This window comes from Cavia porcellus, unplaced genomic scaffold, assembly GCF_034190915.1.
Source record: "Cavia porcellus strain 051 isolate PalLab524CR breed Dunkin Hartley unplaced genomic scaffold, mCavPor4.1 scaffold_15, whole genome shotgun sequence".
Classification (NCBI taxonomy): Eukaryota; Metazoa; Chordata; class Mammalia; order Rodentia; family Caviidae; genus Cavia; species Cavia porcellus.
The window spans coordinates 48,129,754-48,153,190 of NW_026947498.1; the positions used below are offsets into that span (position 1 = coordinate 48,129,754).

General features: G+C 34.7%; 1 protein-coding gene across 10 annotated transcripts in view; it reads right to left on the reverse strand.

Annotated features, from left to right (window-relative positions):
• Positions 1-23,437, reverse strand: part of Senp7 (SUMO specific peptidase 7) — a 202,390-nt gene that overhangs the window by 104,172 nt on the left and 74,781 nt on the right. For 8 of the 10 annotated variants that reach the window (XM_063224873.1, XM_063224874.1, XM_063224875.1 and 5 more), the window contains one exon: positions 17,744-17,841. The exons of the other annotated variants lie outside the window; for them this stretch is intronic. In XM_063224873.1, the coding sequence (XP_063080943.1) occupies positions 17,744-17,841 (98 nt within the window). The remainder of the gene's footprint in view (positions 1-17,743; positions 17,842-23,437) is intronic. 10 annotated transcript variants of the gene reach the window in all.

Here is a 23,437-nt window from a genome sequence, read left to right on the forward strand (position 1 = left end):
ACCAGCTGATTCAGAGAAACACAGGCTGAGATGATAGCTGCTGAAATTAAAAAAAAAAAAAAACTTAATGCCTATATTGTTTGATAGTCTAAGCATCTATTTAGAGGATAACAATGTGCAATATAGCACGCTTGGGGGATTTCCTTCTGAGATGGTAGCCATTGTTGATTACCTATTATCTTGTTTTAAAGTCCTGTATCATTTTCATTGTTTTGTATTGTTTAATTTTATTACATCGGATGACATGGGTAGCTATTTTAAAGATAACAAGATATATTATGGTAGCCATTGTTGATTTTCTGTCATCTTATTTTGAAGTCCTATATTGCTTTTATTATTTTGTTTTTCTTGGTTTTATTCTGTTCTGTTTTGTTTGATTTTATTATGTCTGATGGTATGGGCAGCTTTTTTAAAGATAATAAGAGGCATTATGGCAGCCATTGTTAAATTCCTATTACCTTGTTTTGAAGTCCTGTATCACTTTCACAGTTTTGTTTCGATTATCTTTATTCCATTTTATTTTGTTTGGTTTTGTTCTGTTTAAAATTTTTTTAAAAATTTTTAAAGAAATCCACAAGATCCTCACTACCTACTATGAGAATTTCTATTCTAATAAGATGGAAAATGTAAAAGAAAAGGAAAGATTCCTAGCTATATATTATCAAAATTGAATCAAGAAGATGTAAAAATCCCAAATAAACCAATATTGGTCAATGAAATTGTTAATGTAATTGAAAACCTCCCAACAAAGGAAAGCCCAGGTCCTGCTGGATTTATGGTTGAATTGTAGAAGACATTTAGAGAAGACACAGTGTCACTACTTCTCAAACTCTTTAATGAAACTCAAAACAAAATAATATTTCCAAAGTCATTCCAGGAAGTAAATATTACCCTGATACTAAAACCAGAAAAGGAGCCAGCCAAAAAAAGAGAACTACAGACCAATTTCTGTGTAATGAACATAGACACAAAATCCTCAGTAAGACACTGGTAAATAGAATGCAGCAAATCATCAAGATTACACACCATGACCAAGTATAATTCATTCCAGAGATGCCAGGATGGTTCAACATATGCAAATCAATAAATATAATACACCATATTAAAACAGTCAAGAAATGCATGATCATCTCAATAGATGCAGAAAGAGCATTTGACAATTTCCAACAATCATTCATAATAATACCTGCAACACCAGCATTTTTACAGGTTGAGGTATAAAAATTGTAAGTTACATCCCAGCCTGGGCAACTTAGCAACCTAGCTTCAAAGTAAAAAATATAAAGAGCATGGGATATAACTGAATGTGAAGTTCCTGAGTTCAATGCCCAGTACCAAAGGAAGAAAGGAAGGGAGAGACAGATAGAGGGAGAGCTAGAGAACACAACATTCCAATCAAGCAAAATATAATCTAAACTAAGTATTAAAGTTACATAATTGGGTGGCAATAGTATCTATACAGTATTAGGGATACATACTTAGGCAGCAACACTATTCTACCAAAATAAAAAAGTTAGATGTTGAAAGTCAGAGAGCTGAGCTGGGGATTTAGGTCAGTGGTTCAAGCACTTATCCGCTAAGTGCAAGGTCATGAATTCAATCCCTGGTACCAAAAAAAAGAAAGAATACTGTAGAGTTTCCCTTGAAGGACTGTTTCAATAATTCTGATTACAAAGGCACATGAAAATTTCTAGGGTAATTTTTTATTTTGTGCAACTGAGAGGTGGTTAAATCAGTATATTTGCCTTATTAAAATATATTAAACAACAATAATACATTAAACTTTCTACTTTTTATTTTTAGTAAATTATATATCTGACAATAAAAAGTGACACATAGAAAATTCTAACTCAACAATGTATGTACCAATTCTGCTATTTGTCTAAGCTGTATAAAATCATGCAATTATCTATTTTAAAAATGTCCTTTGTAAGCTTTACAATTTATCATTCTCATTTAATGTCATCTAAAAGAAACTTATTAATCTATATACTCAAGATTCCTTAAAATCAGTATTGTTAAAAAGAAGTATACTCTATCTCATGTAGCACTGCTTCATATATATGAAAATCTGTAATTGTAGGAAAATAGCATAAATACATTTTAAAAAATCAGACTTTCTGTATGAATAAAACACAAATACTGTTTTTAATTGTATAACCTGAATAGATCAATTCATAAATCAGGAAAAATATCTTTTGCCAGACCTTTTTGATTCTGGAAACTAAAAAAAGGTTGAGATGAATGATACAAGTTTTATTTCATTTTTTCAAAACGTGGCTTGGAATATTTACTGTTCTTTCAAAAAAATATATGAATGGCCAACATGAACACAAAAAGATGTTCAATTAAAAAAATGATTTTCTTTATACAAATGGAGAAGGAAACAAAAGATTCTAACAGACACTAGATAAAATAAAAAGCCTCATACAAGAAAGAAGGTTCAGAATCATCAGTCATCAAGCAAATGCACTAACCATAATGAGATACTATCATCAATTACCTAAGTGTTGGCAGGAATGTAGAGCAAATGAAACTCTCCAAAACACTGGTGAAAATGTAATATGTCATAACCACTTTGGAAGACAGTTTGACAAGTTTCTAACAAAGCTAAAAATGCACTTGACATAAAAATCCCAGAAATCCCAGATATCCAAAAGAAAACATATCCACATGACACTTGTCTATGAATAGTCACAGCAGCTATAACCTAACAGCTCAAAACTGGAAACACCCTAAATTCCATCAACAGGTAAATGGACAAAATAGAGAATTTTCATACAATGTAATACTACTCAATAATAAAATGGAATGAACTACTGATACACATAACATGGATAATTCCAAAACATGCTCAGTAAAAGAAGACAGATACAAATTAATCTACTGCATACCTTGCATGTTTCCATATATATGCCACTCTAGAAAACGAGGCAAGAAATTAGAGTGTGACCAAATCTTCACAGGTATCTTAAAAACAATAAAACATAAAAAATAGATCTAACAGCTGCCGAGGATTACAGAAAAAGACTGCCCTAAGATTAAATAGAATTAGTGAAAAATCAAGACATCATCAGGCACAAGTCAAGGATGTCCATTATCAGGATTCCTGTTCAACATAGTGCTGGAAATACTAGCCAGAGCAATTAGACAAAAGAGAGAAATAATAGGAGCAAGGATAGGAAAAGAGGAAGTTAAATTATCATTATTTGCAGAAGACATGAACTCGACATAGAAGACTTTCAAAATTCCATTGAAAGACTCTTATGTATAATAAACAAATTCAGTAATGTAGTTGGATACAAAGTCTACACTCAAAAATCAATAGCATTTCTATATACTAACAACAAAACCACTGTGAGAGCAATCAGAGAAGCCACATCCTTCGCAATAACATCCAACAAAATAAAATACTTAGGAATTAATCTAACAAAACAAGCAAAAGATCTATTCAGGGAAAATTAAATATCCTGAAAAAATAAATTGAAGAGGACCTCAGAAAATGGAAAGATATCCCTTGTCCATTGATAGGAAGAACAAACACTGTGAAAATGGCCAATCTCCCAAAATTCTTACACAGAGGTAATGCAATCCCAATCAAAATGCCACTAGCATACCTCACAGATCTAGAGAAATCACTCCTGAAATTCATCTGCAACCAGAAAAGACCTAGGATAGCAAAAGCAATTCTAATCAACAAAGGCAAGGCAGGAGGCATCACAATCCCTAACTTGAAGTTAGATTACAAAGCTACTGTAATAAATCAGCATGGTACTTAGAATAAAAACACACCTGGAAGAGGAAAAAAATAGCAGCTTGCTGGGAAGCTGGATAGAGAACCTCTCCAGGGAAAACAGCCCAGATGCTAGAATCTGACAACATGGAGAGGGCCAGACAATTGGAGAAGGATTCTCACTAACCAGGAGGAAACCAAAAGAAAAATAAAATTAGGCAGAAGAAGGAAAAGCACGGGTAGAGAGATGAAGCCCGACACTCTAAGACTCCACAGCAGTGCTGGGCACTCCGTAGAGTTGGACAATTCAAGGTCACGCTGAAGCCATGGCTTCCAATAATGAGAGTTGGTGAGTCCCAGGCCGTTGGCAGGAGGATGCGGCACAGTGTGGAGTGGAGCCAGGGTAAAGAGCTTTATTAGCCCTCAGTGAGTGCTGGAAATTGGGTCGCGTGGCATGGGAGGCTGATTGGAAGACATCTTGGAGTAGGACAGAGCCCGGCACCACCATGGCATCAGTCAACCACCTGTAGCCCAGAGAAGATTGGTGGGAGCAGCTTGAGCTGAAACACGCCACTATTCGGGAACCAATAGCAACGGACAAAACTGTTCTGACCCAGTGATGTCCACCACAGCACAATGTAAAATGCTGAAGGAACTTGCAGTTTGACTGCATCAGAGGGGAGGGGCCAACCCCCAGCATCCCTGCACAACACCTCAGATATCAGCAAACTAGAAGGGCAACAAGCCCCCAGCCAGCACACTTTAGAAAAACTGTAAGTAATACAGAGACAGCCTGAGAGCTCCTCCACACACCTGTCTGAAAGAAACCAGAAACATGACAAGAGCAAAAGGTAAGACAAAACCTCCAGCTGCTGACCCTGGAAAAATAAGTCCAGAAGAGGTAAATACAGAAGAGAAACAGTCCAGCAACCATGCAATGTTAGCCACAACATCAGCAGACATAAAGAAATATATTTGTGACTTCACAGATGAACTTAAAACAGAAATTCTAACCCAAGTGAGATAAGAAATAGAAAGGTTAACTACAGAAATGCTAAGCCCTCTCAAAAAATGCAGAGGGAAGAAGGGAGGAATCCAGAAAAGGAAAAAAAATCTTCGGTGAAGAATATAAACAAAATCTAGAATACATGAAACAGATCCAAAGAGACTACCAGGAAACTAAAAACTCCATTGAAAGCTGGCAAAATGCCTTCACAGAAACTAAAATTAGCCTTTCAAAACTGGAAGAGAGATTTACAATGTGTGATCATGAAAGAAAAGACCTATTAAAAATAATAAGGAACCAAGAAATAACAATTCAAAGGCTAGAAGACAACAAAAGGATCTGTAACTTAAGAATAAAAAACATAAGCGAAGAAGCAGGAGTAACCACAAAGACTATTCACAGAAATAATTAAGGAAAACTTCCCATGCATAGGAAAAGGAAATGATATCCAGATAAATGAGGCATACAGAACTCCAGCCAACTACAATCAAAACAGATCTACATCCAGACATATAATAATCAAGATTCCAGAAATCCACAAGAACAGAATATTAAAAACGGCCAGAGAAAAGAAGGAGATTACCTACAAAGGAAAAATCATCAAGATAACAACAGACTTATCAACACAAACTACTAAATCAAGAAAAGCCTGGGGGGAAATAGTCCAAGTCCTGAAAGAAAATAACCTCCAACCAAGATTAATGTACACGGCAAATCTCTCCCTCAAAAATAATGGAGAAACAAGATGTTTCCAAGACAATGAGGAACAGTGGGAGTTCATGGCCACCAATCCAACCCTACAGAAAATACTGAAGAATATTCTAGAGAGAGAGAGAGAAAGAAAAAAAATACCAGGATTCCAGCAACAGTGGTAGAGAGGCCTCAATGAACAAGGAGGACAGTGGAATAAAGGAGAAAAATGGACAAATAATAGCAGACAAATAGAATAGCAGAGTTGAGGCAGAGAAAGTGGGCTATAATTTTTAACATAGCCTAGATACATTAATAAAAAGAAACACAAGCAGAGTAGATTAGGAGGCAGGATCCATTGAGATGCTCTCAATAGGAAATATACTCAATCTGAAAGAAGGTTAATAAACTGAAAGTCAAAGATGAGAAAATGAAGCTCTAAGTGACAGGGAACCAGAGAGAAATAGGGACAACTCGTACAGCAGCTGCAGATAGGTTGGAAAGTTATGACACTTTTGTGCAGTGTACAACTACAAAGCTAGAAGGAAGGAAAACCTTGTGGCTTTAGTAAGTAAAACAGTATAGCTCAAGATCAAGCTCAGGGGTAAAAGATTCAGCACCACTCAGACAATGGGTTGACCCCTTAATCTAAAAACTAAAGGAACTAGTGGGACCCAAAATATGCAAAGCATCCTGAGAAAGATAAAGGTGAGGAATTGCCTAAAAAAGAAAGGCAGAGGACATAAATAGTGTATCAGGATTTAAAAGCCACAGTAGCCTTATCGCTCTGCTTAGTATGATTTTATTTTTCCAGGTCAGTCTACTCATACTAGATTTGAGGGCACAGATAGCTATCCCCAAAATAGCAAGCTATACCATGTTAACTATCCTTAATTTCCTATTAACTTAAACTAAAGCCCTGTATTACTTATACTGTCTTACTATGACTGATCTTATTTGAAGTTGCTTTGTTAAACTGCAGTTTTGCCTTGACTGATCCTATTTGAATTTGGTATGCTTCATAATATTGAGTCTTAGAGTAGAGGCAACCACTCTGAAGATGACAAGATGTAATAAGATACCCATTCTGGTTTGATTATTAACTGTTTTTGAAGTCCTACAATGTCTCCAAAGTTGTGTTTTTATTAAAATAGCTATGTGATGCTATGTTCAATTATTATATGTCTGATGATGTGGGCAACTCTATTGAAAATAACAAGAGAAAGAACAGTAGCTACTGTAGATCACCTAATAATGTGGTTTTATATGTTTTTTTTTCATTTCATGTTTTTCTAAGAATTTGGGTTTTTTTGTCTTATTATGATCTGTTTTTCCCTATAATACAGAAAGGATAGATATACATGTAGAGATTCACACATGGGGAGAATTTCTAAATAGTTTACAGGAACAGATTACATAATGCACGATGTAACAAACAGATACTCTTGAAGAAGAAGAGACACTAAGAAACCCAGTGCTAATTCTGTAATAGTATGATATAAAATCTAGCAAAACTATTATTCACTGTTCAGAGTGATACTAATCTAAGTCTCTTATGTTCTGTTTAAAGGATAAAGACAACTGGGGCTGGGGATTTAGCTCAACGGCATAAGCACCTGCCTTGCAAGCAGGCGGTCGTGAATTCGATCCCTGGTACAGATAAAAACTGAAAAAGACAAAAAAAAACGAAGGATAAGGATAACTAGTATGAAGAGAATGAGGGATATTATGGCAGTCACTATTGACTTCCACAATGTCAGGTCTTGAAGACCTAAAAAGCCTTCATCACCCTGTAATGATCAGATTAGTTCTATAATGTTCAGTATGTATTCACTGTGTGTGAAGATGGGGACCACTATTTGGAAGAAAACTAGAGACAATAAGACAGACAGTGAAGATCTCCAGTGGACTTGCTTTGAAATCAGTGTTTCTTAAAATTGTTTCCTTATGATCTGTTTTGTTCTGTTTTGGTATGTTTAATCTTACCCTCTTTAAGATATGCGCAATTCTTTTGAAGATAGCAAGAGGCATTATAGCAGTCATTGTTGATCACCATGTATTTTGTTTTTACATCATATACTATGTCTATTCTTATTTTAACTGACTCCATTTTGCTTTGTCACATTTGGTTTTATTCTCTTCAAACAAAGTATTAAGAACTGTAGAGTAATAAAACCTAAAATGTGTAATTGTTATTATAAAAGAGAGAGGAAAAGAAAGTACTCTAAAGAATATAACTGCATGTATGTTTAAGTGTGTAAAACGGATAACCATATTACTAAGTTTTTGTTGGATCATTGAACAGAACGGTTTGCAGTGTTACTGTTTGAATGTCCACTTTGTATGCTTTAATTTTGTAACTTGAACAGCGACTTTTAAGATGACAATATGTAATCTATCAACTAGTGATTTCTTACTATCTGTTTTTTTGAAATTCGGTATTACTTCTACCCTTTTATCTGTTTTGCTTTTTTTTCTCTTTAAATAAAATCCTTTATAAAAAAATAAATAAAAACAGACCTGAAGATCAATGGAATATATCAGAAGATCAACTACAACTACAAACACACTCAGACACCTTATCTTTGATAAAGGGGCCAAACACATCCACTGGAAGAGAGATAAGTCTCTTCAATAAATGGTGCTGGAAAAATTGGCTCTCCATATGCCAAAAATTAAAACTAGACCCATGCCTAGCATCATGTACTAAACTAAAGTCTAAATGGATCAAAGATCTAAACATTAAAACAGAAACACTAAATTAGTTGAAAGACAATGTAGGTAGAAATCTTGAAGACATAGGGGTAGGTAGAGAATTCATAAACAAAAATCAAAACACACAGAAAATACTTCCCAGAATCAATAACTGGGATCGCATCCCATTAAAGAGATTTTGCATGTCAAAAGAAATCTCCAGCATAGCCACAAGATAACCCACAAACTGGGAAAAAAATCTTAGTGAACGATCCCTTACACAAAGGAATTCTGTCTAAAACATATAAAGAACTTAAAAAAATAAGACCGCCAAAATTCAGACCCAATCCAAAAATGGGCATCTGAAATGAATACACAATTCTCAGCTGAAGAAGTACAAATGGCAAATAAATACATGAAAAAATGTTCAGCATCATTGGTCATTAGAGAAATGCAAATTAAAACCACACTGAGATTCCATTTCACTCCAGAAAGAATGGCCAGGATCAAGAAAACTACCAACAACAAATGCTAGAGAGGCTGCAGGGAAAAAGGAATCCTCCTTCACTGTTGGTAGAAATGCAGACTGGTGCAACTACTGTGAAGGTCAGTCTGAAGGTTCCTCAAAAAGCTGGGATTGGAGATCCCATTTGACCCAGCTATTCTATTTCTGGGCATATTCCCAAAAGAACTGAAAACATCGTACCACAGTGATATATGTGTACTCATGTTTATAGCAGCACAATTTATAATAGCCAGATCTTGGAAACAACCTAAATGCCCATCAACTGAGCAATGGATAGAACAGATGTGGTATTTTTATACAGTGGAGTACTACTCTGCTCTAAAGCATGATCGCATTGAGATATTTATACATAAATGAATGCAACTCAAAACCATACTAAGTGAAATAAATCAAACTCACATGAGTAAATACTGTATAGTCTCCCTAGTATAAGAAATGGTAAGATTACATAAGAAACAAAAAACTCAATAATTACAGTGAAAGGATAAGAATCTGCTTAAAGGGGAAATAATATCTTAGGGGAAATGAAAAAGAAAAAGGGAAAAGAAAAAATGTCTAATATTATATAAGCACACTTAGGGTAGCTAAGGTGATGACGCTACAAACTCTGTAATTTTTTGGACAAAATAGTTAAAATTCATAGTATTGAAACAATTGTCCATATTATTGTACAGTGATCTGAGGAACTCTTGAAGATAATTATGTAAAATAACAACCCTAGTTATGCTCATACTATCTTGTTTTGAAGTTCTATATTGTCAGTATTCTGGACTCTTTGCTATTGTTGTTTATGTCTTTTTTGTTTCATGTTTTTCTAGGAATTTGTTTTGTTTTGTCCTGTTTTGTTTTGTTATTCCCTCTGATACAGAAAGGATAGGTATACATGTAAAGACTCATGCATGTGTAGAACTTCTAAAAAGTTTATGAGAATCGGTAATATAATGCACGATGAAATGAACAGCTACTTTAGAAAAACGACACTAAGGTACCCAGTGCTGATTCCATAGCATCATGATGTGAAATCCAGCAATACTATTATTCTTTGTTGAGATTTAGACTGTTTTGTTTAATTTCAACATACATGAAGGTATGGACAGCTATTTAGAAGAGAATGAGAGACATTATGGCAGTCATTGTTGACTTCCTTATTGTCTGGTCTTAAAGGCCTAAAATGCCTTCATCATCCTGTTCTATACTATTTTGTTTTGTATGAATTCATTGTATGTGAAGATATGGACAACTATTTGAAAGAAAACAAGAGACAATATGATAGTGAAAATCTCCGGCTGTCTTGCTTTGAAATCTCTTACATCGTTATCTTAAGATCTGTTTTGTTCTATGTTTAATTTTACCCTCTTTAAAAATAAAAAAATTTTAAAAAAGAAATAAGCCACTTAGACTAGAAAACATATTTTAAACTGTTGCTTAGTGTCTTGATACATTAAAATCCAACACAGTTTTTCTAATTTTTAAACTGAGGTAGGATAGAAGAAATAAGACATAGGTAGAAGGATAAGGAAAGCATAACTACAAATTGTACTTTGTAAGAAGACTGCAACTTCTAGGACTTAGCTGAAGTAACTTTAGCTAGATTTATACTCTTTTTTAACAAACTCATAACTAGGAGCCATAAATTGCCTCAATAAAGAAAGTAAGATACAGGAGCCTGGCCCCAAAATAAGGACTATCCCAGTGTAAACAGTCCCTGGCTAGATTTATATTCCCTTCCCTACCAGACCTATCCCTAAAAGATCATAAATTGGCCCAATTATAAGAGTACACAAAAAGTTGAGTGAACCCACAGAATAAATGGCCTATTCAAAAAACAAAACGTGTAATGGTTGAGAAGTCTAGAAGCTGAACTAAGGAACAGCAGTTCTACATCTTAAGATATAAAGGGCATGCCCTTATGGCTCTAGGATATTATTCATTATATCAACTTGAGAAGTTTAGAAGTTTAAGTGAGTCAGTAGGGGGCCAGGGTTCCTACTTGGTAAACATCTTGAGCCTGTGCAAGAGGAAGGTAGGGAGATGGTGTGAGTGGTACACCCATCAAAGGGCAGGTAGCCTGCACACTATACAAGGAAGGAAAATAGGATTTCTCTCCCTCTTTTTTCTCTTCTTACTTTTGCTGTCTTTTGCCATCTTGAACTATTGCCCTCCACTCTGCCATCTTGCCTTGGAGTCAGTTGATAATGGACTGTAACCCCCACAAACTTTGAGCTAAATAAACCTTTCTTCCCTTGATTTGGAGCATTGGATATTTCTATCTCAGCAATGAGAGAAAAGTAACCAAGACACCATGCCTGCAAACAGACTGGTATCTTTTTTTTTGAAGGGGAGGCTGTATCCTTAGCTTTTCACAATATAAACATATTCAGTTCCAAACTGTAATGCATAACATTTTTCTCATCATCTGTACTCCCTGTAGTTTGTGTAATATATTCTCTACCTTTGCTAATAAAGCCTACTCATACCTCTTTCTGACACATAATCCTTTTTCTTCAAGAGGAGTCAGCGAGCCTTCTACAGTAGAGTGGGTTAAGGTGGGTAGGGAAGCTCTCAGAACCAGTGTGGTGAAGAAATCATACCCTAGACAGCAGTGAGATCAAAGATCTTCATGCTATTGGGGTTGAGAGGATGCTAATTTGAGTATTTAATGTATTTACATAGAAACAAACCACTCTCATCTTGGCTGCATCAAATTCTTAAAGAGGTGTCTTATCTTAGAGCCCAATTAAATTGTCAAAAATTAACATGTCTTAAATGCAGAATTTAATCTTCTTGATCACCTGTAGCACATATATTTCTTCCTATGAAGAAATACGCAGCTAGGGATGTGATCATACCTTTAAGATAATACATTTTTCTGTTGCATGATAGTGACCTGAGGTTTCTGTATCACTGTTTCAGAATCTGTCTGCAGCTTCACACAGGTGTTAATCTATGAGATTACTGCACCTGGAAATGTGCAGCACACTGCTGCTCCACAGCCAACTAGAATTGTAAACTATGCACAACTAATACATTAGTGGGATAAAGTTTAAAAAGAAAAAGACTTTATTTGAGAAGAGAAGAAAGAAACTGTCCCAGTGCACAGAATCAGGACAGGGAGCACAGAAAAAAGTGGGTACCTATGGACCTTTGTCCTCAGTTTCCTTTGGGTAACCTTTCCCCTCAGGTTGATACCTGGAACTTGTCACAACATGAATAGCTCTCTAAACTACTAAAGATGTATCCCAGAGGGGGCTGGGGATCTAGGCCAGTGGTATAAGCACTTTCTTGGCAAGTGTGAGGTTGTAAGTTTGATCCAAGTATGAAAGAATAAAAGGGAAAAGGAAAGGGAAAGGGAAAGGGAAAGGGAAAGGGAAAGGGAAAGGGAAAGGGAAGGGGAAGGGGAAGGGGAAGGGGAAGGGGAAGGGAAAGGGAAAGGGAAAGGGAAAGGGAAAGGGAAAGGGAAAGGGAAAGGGAAAGGGAAAGGGAAAGGGAAAGGGAAAGGGAAAGGAAGGGTGGGCTAGGGATTTAGCTCAGTGGCATAAGCACCTGCTTTGCAAGCAGGCAGTCGTGAGTTTAAACCCCAGTACTGATTAAAAAAAAAAAAAAAGAAGGAGAAAGAAAGAAAAAGAAGAAAGCAAGAAAGCAAGCAAGAAAGAAAGATAGATGGATGAATGGATGTATCTATCCCAGGCCACAGGATCCTAATCTTGGCACCACTGCCTGTGTGTACATTCTTAAGTGGGTTTCTTTGCCTGCTTATCCTTGTCAGGGTTTCATTTCTGGGATTTATGGGTTGGTTTGGAGGACTTTACATACAAGGTCAAGTTTGTGATTAAGTAAGGAACTAGTGGAATAATGTTGTTGCCCTAGAGTGAGAATAAACACACACACACACACACACACACACACACACACACACACACACACACACAGAATCTGACCAAAAAAAATTATACACTTCAGGAAAACAAAAATTGTTTAAGTATTTTAATACTAAATTTATTGAGACCAGATGAGATTAGTACAAGTTACCTTTGGCTTCACAATTACAAGACGTGCTCAAAGTGGTGGCCATTAGCTTCCAGATATTTATTAGTATGGTGAATTAATGCTTGGGTAACCTTGCTCACTGATACTGCTACACACGCATTTTCAATTTCTTCTCTAAGAGATGGCAATGTAGTGGGTTTTCTGTGATACAATATATCCTATAGGGATCCCATACAAGGGTAACACCATCTGTTGAAAAAACACCATACAATTTTTCTTTTCCTGAAGTGTGTATACATTTTTGGTCAGATTCTGTGTGTGTGTGTGTGTGTGTGTGTGTGTGTGTATCTGTGTGTGTATGTCTATGAATGTGTGTAGATGCATAGCTGTAATTTTAAATACTCAATAAGAATTATGTGGTCCCGGGGCTGGGGGTTTAGCTCAGCAGCATAAGCGCCTGCCTTGCAAGCAGGCAGTCGTGAGTTCGATCCCTGGTACCGATAAAAACGAAAAAGACAAAAAAAAAAAAAAAGAATTATGTGGTCCCCTCCCCATTTCATCTCTGCTGGATTACTAGAGAGGGGAGAGGATGCCAACTTGGTAAAGGCACCTGGCTTCCTTTCATGTTCTGTTTATCAGCTCTCCCTCTGATCCTCTTAATTGTTCCCTCTAGCAAAGCTGTAACTGTTTTTAGTCAGAATTTGCCAGAAAATCTAAAGATATCCTTATCCTATTTTTTCCTGCTTGTAGACTCCTTTCATCTAGGCAACATATGTATTTGGTACATTCAAATATCTAATACAATAGAAGAACTGAAGAGGCTGAGGCAGGAGGATCACCTCAAATTCAAGGCCAGCCCAATATTTAAAGTACATTCAAGTCCAACCTGAACTACATAGTGACAATCTGTCTCAAAAAAATTTTTTCCAAACTCACATTCAGTGCAGATATAGTAGAAGATCAAGAGCTCTATAAACTTCTAGGAGACACCAACATATTTCTATGTCTTCTACAATCTATTCGAAAGGGGAAAATGAGACTCAGTAGCTTACAGATATACTCTGACATAAATTCAGGGACTATGAATTAGTCTTTTAAATTTCTATGACCTTCCAATAATTTTAATTTTTATTTTGCTACAGACTTATTTTCATTCATTTTGCTAAAAGAATTCAAAACTTTTTTAAAAATAGCTAATTATGTAGCCTTGAAGCCTTATAAAGTTTTCACTCATTAATTAGAAAGGCTTTATTCTGGGCTTCTTGATATGGAAATATTTGAAGCTAGAGTATATGAAGTTTTACCCAAATATTTCAAGGAAAAAGACAGACACTATGGTAACTACTATTAAGTCGGGTTATATGGTGGTGAAGTACTAGGTTGCTGAAACAGTCATGCTCTGACCTCTATTGTTATATTGTTATGTCCTGTTTTATCTCAATCTCCCCCTTATTCTTTAAAAAAAATTTAGTTATTTCTTATGTTTGTCTTAATTAAGGGAAAAAATTTTTTAAATTAGGATATATAATAGTAACTCTTTTTGATTTCCTATTAACTTGTTTTGAAGTCCTGTAATACGCCCACGATCTTGTTTTGACTGATTAGACTCTGTTCCATTCTATATGATAGTATCAAGTTTGAAGACATAGGCAACTACTTTGAAGGCAATAAGATTCACTAAGATACCCATTCTGGTTTGACTATTGTCTTCTTTGGAAGTTCTGTAATGTTTACAATGCCTAAGTTTTATTGGTCTTGTTCTCTACTGTTTTGTCCAACTTTATAATATCTAATGAGATAGACAATTCTTTTTAAGGAAACAAGAGACAACGTTGATAACCATTGTTGATAACCTTGTACTCTGTTCTACACCATGTGCTATGTCTATCCTTGGTTTGGACTGACAGCTTTGTTATGCCATATTTGACTGTATTCTCTCCCCCCCAAAAAAGTAATAAGAACTAAGGAGTAATAAAATCCAAAATGTGTAAATTTTGTTGTAAAAAAGAGAGGGAAAAAAAAGAGCTCTAACGGATATAACAGCAAGTGTGTTTAGGGGTGTTAAATAGCTGACTATATCAATGTTTTTGGATCATTGAACACAGCTGTTTGCAGTCTCCCTGTTTGAATGTCCATTTGTATTCTTTGATACTGTGATTTGAGCAACTATTTTCAAGATGATAATATGTAATCTATTAACAGGTGATTTCTTGCTGTTATGTTTTTTTTTCTTTTTTTGTAGTTCTGTATTACGTGTACCCTTACACCTCTTTGTTTTGTTTTGTGTTTTTCTCTTTTTCCTCTTAAATAAAATTTAAAAAATAGCTAATTATTTATTGATGTTCAATCCTAACATGTAAACTCCTCTGAAAGTAATTATAATTTGAGTCATCCAAATATTGAACCACTTTGCCCCAAGCTTCACTCAGGCAGTGTTTTGTTTATGTACCGAGTATGTCAAATGTCTTTTGAGCAGGTGTCATTTCAACTAGTCAGTTCTTGTTTTCATGAGATATCCTGGTATGTCTTTTTATTTTATATTGCCTATGTTTCATATACTTTTTTATTTAGAATATTGTATTCACTTTGGATGTTTGTTTCTAGTAAAATATAATAGTAATTTCTGGTTAGTTTCTCTTACTAATTTATGTTAATTTGTATAAATCTATAATTTTATGTTATAATTTATAAAAATTCTCATCATATATGTTTGATGGTATCATATACGAAGTTGTACTCAAATATTTCAAGGAAAGAGACACTATGGTAACTACTATTATGTCAGGTTATCTGGTAGTAAAACACTATGTTGCTTAAATTGTTCTGTTCTGACCTGTGTCACTCTGTTGTTATGTCCTCTTTTTCTCAATCTCCTTTTTTTTAAATTAATTTATTTTTTATTATTTTTTAATTAAGGGAAAAAATAAATTTAAAAAATAGGAAGACATATTATAGTAACTTTTTGTTTTCCCATTAATTTGATTTAAAACCCTCTTGTTTTGACTGATTTTACTCTATTCTGTTCTGTTTGATAGTATCAAATTTGAGGGTATAAGCAACTACTTTGAAGGCAATAATATTCACTATGATGCCCATTCTGATTTGATTATTATCTTCTTTTGAAGTCCCGTAAGGTCTCCAATGTTTAGGTTTTATTGGTTTTGTTCTGTACTGTTTTGTTCAATTTTATTATACCTGATGATATAGGCAACTCTTTTTAAGATAGCAAGAGGCATTATGGTAACCATTGTTGATCACCTGGTATTCTGTTTTTACATCATGTGTTATGTCCATCCTTTTGTTTTGATTGACTCCATTTTGTTTTTTCACATTTGGTTTTATTCTCTTCAAAAAAAAAGTAATAAGAACTGTGGGCATACTAAAACCCAAAATGTGTAATTGTTATTGTAAAAAAGAGAGGAAAAGAAAGTGCTCTAAAGGCTTTAACTGCATGTATATTTAAGTGTGTAAGATAGAAAACCATATTAGTAAGTTTTTGTTAGATCATTGAACAGAACTGTTTGCAGTCTCACTGTTTGAATGTCCACTTTGTATGCTTTAATTTTATAACTTGAACAACTATTTCTAAGATGACAATCTATAGTCTATTAACTAGTGGTTTTTTACTATTTTTTTTTTTGAAATTCTGTATTACTTGTACCCTTTTACTGTTTTGTTTTTACTCTTTAAATAAAACAAATTCTCATCATAAGTACATTAGATATATTTTTATACTTCTCCAGAATTTGGTGATATTTTTTATAATACAAAATGGACACTTTTGGGACACTGAAACTGAAAAAGAAGAAAGTACCAAAAGATCTGCAGAAGACATGAAAAGGAAAGACATGTTAGTGTATCACAGAAGAAAAGGTTGTTATGAAATGGAAAGACAAAAAGATGTCTCATTATTGTTAACTATTTGTAATACAGAAACAATAAAACATGAAAGAAACAAAACTAAAACAATTCCAATACTGGTCAATGATTATAATACTTCTATGGGTGGTGTTGACAGAGTGGACCAACATCTAACAAGCTATCCTATAATAAAAAAGCAAGGAAAAATGTTATAAACATTTGTGCATGTCCTGGATCAAATAATATGGAACTCCTTTGTTATTTATTCAAAACAAGTGGATTGAAAAAGTCATTTATAATTCAGATTAGGTCTAACAAACCAAGTAATTCAAAAATATAGGACAGCGAAACACAAACAAGAATGTTCATCACCAACATCTGTACCATTACATTTAGTGGGCAGAAACAAAATGTATTTAAAATTTATTTACTTATTTATTTTTTGAGACAGGGTCTCACTAGGTAGTCCTGGCTGGCCTTAAACACACTGTAACCCAGGCTGACCTTGAGCTCGTAGCAGTCCTCCTGCCTCAGCCTCCTAAGGGTTAGGATTATAGGCATGCACCACCATACTCAGCCTAGAACTTTTATTGAAATTATACCACCCATAGAAAAAAAGGCCAACAAAACATGTAATGTGTGTTGTTCAGAAAAAGACAATAATGCAAAAAAGAATTCAGAGACTAGATATTACTGTCCAGATTATAACATTGTTATATATTGAATGTTATATATTGTTATATAACATTGTTATATATTGAACATAATAGCATACACAGAAATATTATCAAATAAATTTTATAAAATTAAGTCCTTTATAGCTCCTTTTAAAAATGAATGAAAAATATGTAATTTTCAGTTATCCTGTATTTAAATAATTGAACTTACAAGCGGTTACTTCTAATATCTTACTAATCCATGACTAGAGGATCAACAGTTGCTAGATGGAGCAGTTTTTCACTTCTGACTACAAATCACTACCACCAATCTTACTACATAAGGCTTACCAAAATTCTCCAAATACACAAAAATAAGGAGTTAAGATGATTTAGAATCACAGAAAATTAGAGATTAGAAGGCACCTTAAAGGCCACTGAGTTCAACCCCTCTATTCTAAACACTACAGTACTGAGAACCAAGAAACTTAAATGAATCACTCGATCATATTATGTATAATACAAGCCCATACTATGTCACGCGCACACACACACACACACACATACACACACACACACACACACCTTACCTTTCTGATGATGACTTAGAAGAGACAGAACACTCACGGATAACTTTTTTATTTTTATGGTCTAGAGAGATGACTTTATTTCTGAGGCTTCTTTTCCACTAGGAAAAAAACATATGTATGTAAATTTAATAGCAAATATAAGATTGATACGACAAGAAACACTTAAGGTATTGTCCATAACAGGGGTCTTTTTTTTTTCTTTAAGTTTTGTTTCTTTTGAGACAGGATCTCCCTATATGTTCCAGTTGAACTCACCATGCTCAGGCTGGGCTCAACCTTTCGAATGCTAGAATTATAAGCATATGCCAGAGGCCTAGCTAAGATGTATTAATTTAGAAACTCAAGATAAACAATCATATTCTTAGTATTATACAAAGAAAAATAGTAAAAAATAAGTGTAATCTATAGAGCATTTGCCTTTTTTTTTTTTTTTTTTTTTTTTTTTTGCAATTTACAGAATATCTCCCTTTTTTTCCTTCTGTTGTTCAATCAATAGAATATCTGCCTTTTTATTTTTGGAATAACATGTAGACAGAGATATTCCAGATTAATTAGGACATACTATTCCAAAATAACTACATGTGTAACAATTAGAAAGAATAAAAATCAGTATTTTATGAAATGCTATATGGTAAACAGAAAAGAGCCAGATATCTTACTAATATGCTTTAAATTTATTTTATTTTTATTTTCCTTTTTTTTTTAGACAGGGTTTTACTATGCAGTTCAGGCTGTCCAAAAACTCACTTTGGAGCCCAAGCTTGCCTTGAACTCACAACAATCCTCCTGCCTCAGCCTCACAAGTACTGGTATAACAGAAAATGCCCACTCCCATCAGTATATTTCAGTTGATCAGTTGTCCAGGTAATAGCTCCTTTTCCAGTTCCAGCTACTTCTGTCTCTTAGAAATGGCTTGTCACTGTGATGCATAGCTGGTCACTATGATGCACACTGCATAAACCAATCCCCAATTGACAAGCCATTCTGCTCTGTACTTCTTGATTGCTTATCCCATGTAACAGCCCACCAGAGATCAGAGCCTGATATTCTGGGAATGATCCCAATCAGTGCCCCTTGATGTAAATAAACCTGCCTCAAGTTCCTGGGTGTCAAGTCATTCTTTCTGCTTGCCATTGCACTAGGATTACAGCTATGCACCACCATGTCCAGCCTGGCTTAAATTTAATGATGAGAAATCATGTTAAAATCGATTAATTTATACATTAGTAATATAAGTTGCCAGGCAGGGTGATGTACCTGCAATGCCAGCACTTGAGAGGCTGAGGCACAAGGATCACCATGAGTCTGAGGCAGCATGGGCTACATGGTAAGTTCAATGCCAGCCTGAACAACATGTCTCAAAAAAATAAAAGCAGTGTAAGTTATTTACAGTTTCCATGCCTTTCATTCCTTTTATAAAAATGAATATAATGATGGTAGCTAACCTCACAAAGATGTAAAGTTGTAAAGACTAAGAATAAAAAATAGGTTTTAAAGACTACCTTCCTCTAAACACTATTTATATATGTGTTATTCATAGTTACATCATTTATAAGCAAAAAGATCAAGAGGTTAAAAAACAGAACAAGGGGTAGAAGTAACTAAAATGTACATCAAGAGATAGACAAATGATAAAATATTATATATGTATGCATGTAAATATATTATGAGTTATTATTCAGCCTTAAAGAAAAAGGAATCTCTGAAACACACTATATGAATAAATAGTGGTAGTATAAAAAAGTGAAATAAGTCAGCATCAGAAAGACAAACACTGGGCCAGGGATTTAGCTCTGTGGTATAAGTGCCTGCCTAGCAAGTGCGAGGTTGAGTTCCATCTCTGGTACCAAAAAAAAAAAAAAAACCCAAAATAAATATTGAAAGGTTCCATTCATATCAAGTCAAATTTTATCGGATGGGAGACAAATGGACAGTTATTGTTTAACGGATATAGTTTCAGCTCTGCAAAATGAAAAGACATCTGGAAAAGGATTGTATGGACAGTCGGACAACATTGGGGATGTATTAAATGTCATCAAGACATATGTAAAAAGTAGTGAAGATGGTCAATTTTGTGTTTTATCAAAATTTAAGAATTTTACCAGACTGGAAATAAAATCATTCTGTTGAACATAAATATTGTCCTCTATATGCTGATATTCTCTTATTATCACCAAAGCTCTACACAGTATAAAATATATCATTTAATAAGACAGAAGTGAGGCTGAGAGAATAATTCAGGACAACTGAACGTAGATCTGATATAAAAGTTTGTGTCCTTTCCAATGCATTAAATCTAAATTAAACATATTATCAAAATCTTTCCTATCAATGTCTAACCTTTCCTATCTATCACCCTCATTTCACTACAAAATGTAAATTTGTAATATAACTTAATTAAAAATATTTCTTTTCTTCATTTTCGTTATTTCCACTTACATTTTTTTTTTTAACTTGGACTCTTACAATGTTTTCTTAATGAGTTTCCCTACCAATGGCCTCTTCTTTCTGCAAATTAGCATCCACTCTCTGAGAGGTACATTTTTCAAAAATACACATCTGATAGTTTTGTTTAAAGTCCTAAGGAGAAAACAAACCAAGTTTTCTTTTCTAACTTTCACTTCCCATGAATCTTTTATTCTGACAATATTAAGCTATGCCTAAGTAGTATCCTGAAATCATATGCATATACTCTGTATGCATCCACTTTCACCTTGTTGGGAGGCAATTCCTGTGACATCCACAATTTAAAGGAGGAGAGGGTTAATTTAGCTCATGATTTCAAAGGAATTTAATCAATGGTTGGCTGGCTCCAAGGAAAAACAACATAGTGGAAGGGCAAGGCAGAGCACATATGTGTCGTTCATGGTGGTAAGGAAGCAAAGCAGAGAAACAGTGCCAAGAGAAAGGAGTAAGGGGCTTGACACAGAACCCAAAGCCACGCCTCCATGACCCATCCAGACACAACCACAGTGTGATCCATCAATCCCAAGATGAATTCCAAAGCCAATTAGGCTGATATTCCACCCTAACAGCTACACACTCCTCCTATAAGTCTGCACATTTCCTCCTTCTAGAATGTACTTTGTATTCCCCAGTTCTCAGTGTCCATTAAGGCCCAAGATCAAATAAGTCTTTCTCTTGTGATATCCATACGCATTTTATGCATATCTATTACTAATAAAGCATCTCATAGTAATGCATAAAATAAAGCTTCTCATAGTGATTCATAAAAGTCAAAACAGGACTGGAAATGATAAAGTTCATAAAATAGACTCTCAAAACTATTAGATTATTCCTCTTCCTATCACTTCACTACTCTCATAGTAAATACAACTTTCATATTTTATGTTATTGAATTTATTATACTCTGCACATAATAGAGTAAGGTTTCCATGTATTTATAAAAGAGCAGAAAAACTGGACTTCAAGCTTCATATTCTGGACAGAAAAGACAGGTTCTTTCTATCAAAGGCAAGCAGATAAATAAATGACAAAACTATTACAACATAACAAAAATAGTGAGAAACTAAAGATAATTGTAATAGGTCAGGAGAGATAATTACTAAAACATTAAGTTTGAGTATCATTAAGATGCTTTAGCACCCATTTCCAGTTCTATCAAGGATAACACTTTAGAGATGTAAAAAAGGACAGATTCCTAGATACATATAAATTACCAAAGTTAAATCATGAGGATATAAAAATGACAAATAACTCAATATAAATAAACGAAACTGGAGATGTAATTAAAAACCTATCAACAAAGAAAAGCCCTGATGGATTCACTGCTGAATTCCACAAGAAATTCAGAAAAGACTAACACCACTACTTCTCAAAATTTTTCATGAAATTGAAACAGAAGCAATACTTCCAAATTCATTTCTGGAAGCAAGCATCACTCTCATACCAAAACTGGAGAAGAATTGAAGACAAAGAATTACAGCAGACTGTAGGGGAAGAGAACAAGAAGTCAAAAGAAGCAAGCCCTCCCTGCAAATCTTCACCATGCATAGTCTGCTGGAGGTACAACCAGACACCAGCCTTTTCCCATGTCTCAGTCAGTACCATTCACAGACTGCAGGGAGAGAAAACAAGAAGTCACCAAGAAGCAAACCTTCCCTGTGAACTGGCACCACGCATGGGCTGCTGGGGCAACAGCCAAATGCCAGCTTTTTCCTGTGAATCACCATTATTCTCAGACTGTGGGGAAAGAGAACAAGAAATCAACAAGAAGTAAGCTCTCCCTGTGAATTAGCACCACTCATGACCCACTGGGAGCACAGCCAGACCCCAACCTTTTCCCATGAATCAGTACCATTCGCAAACCATAGGGGAAGAGTACAAGAAATCACCAAGAAGCAGGACCTCCCTGTGAGTCGGCACCATGTGTGGGCTGCTGGGGGAATGGCTAGACACTAACCCCTTCCAGCCCATGGGCCGGGAAATAAGAAGATTCAACCCGCCCATCCACCCACAGTAAGCAACCGGCTGATCCGGAGAAACATAGGCTATGATGATGGACACTGAAGTAGAATACAATTTAATTCTTGTAGAGTTTAGTGTTTCACTGACTTTCCAGGTCTAAATCTGGTGGTCTGATCATCTATTCAGAGGACGGCAACACTCAGCATAGCATCCATGGGGGAACTTGTTCTGAGGTGTTAGCCATTCTTTTTTTTTTAATTTTATCTAAAGAAAGACTAAACAAAACAGAAAATGGGTAGAAATAATACATACATTCAAAGAAAAAATAAACAGTAAGAAATCACTAGTTGCTGTTTACATACTGTCCTCTTACAAATAATTATTCAAGATACAAAAGTAGAACATATAAAGGAGGGATTCAAACAGCAAGACTGCAAAAAGTTCTGTTCAACTATCCAACAAAAATGTAGTAATAGGGTTATCAATCCTATACACTTAAACATACATGCAGTTATCCATATCTTCATTTATGTTGAGATTAAATAAACTAAAGCAGGCTAAAATCATTCTGAACAAAAAATAATAGTATTGCTGGATTTCACATCATGACACTCCGGGATCAGCACTGGATACTTTAGTGTCTTTCTTTTTAATTTATTTAAAGGAAGACTAAACAAAACAGAAAATGGGTAGAAATAATACATACTTTCAAAGAAAAAAGTAAATAGTAAGAAATGACTAGTTGATGATTACAGACTGTCTTCTTACAAAAAGTTATTCAAGATACTAAAGTGAAACATATAAAGTTGGGATTCAAGCAATGAGACTGCAACCAGTTCTGTTCAACTACCCAACAAAAACTTAGAAATATGATTACCAATCCTATACACTTAAATATACATGCAGTTATCCGTATCTTCAATTATGTTGAGATTGAACAAAGCCAAGCAGGCTAATATCACTCTGAACAAATAATAATACTATTGCTGGTATCATATTATAACACTCTAGGAACAGCACTGGGTACATTAGTGTCTCTTTTACTTCAAAGTATCAGTTCATTTCATCATGTGACATAAGATCAGTTCTCACAAACTGTTTATATGTTCTACACATGCATGAGTCTTAAAATGTATTTCTATCCTTTCTATATTGGAGAAACAAAACAAAGCAAGACAAAACAAAACATATTCCTATAAACACATGAAACGAAAAAGACATACAAAACCACTGTAAAAGGATATCTACAATGGTTACTGTGTTGTA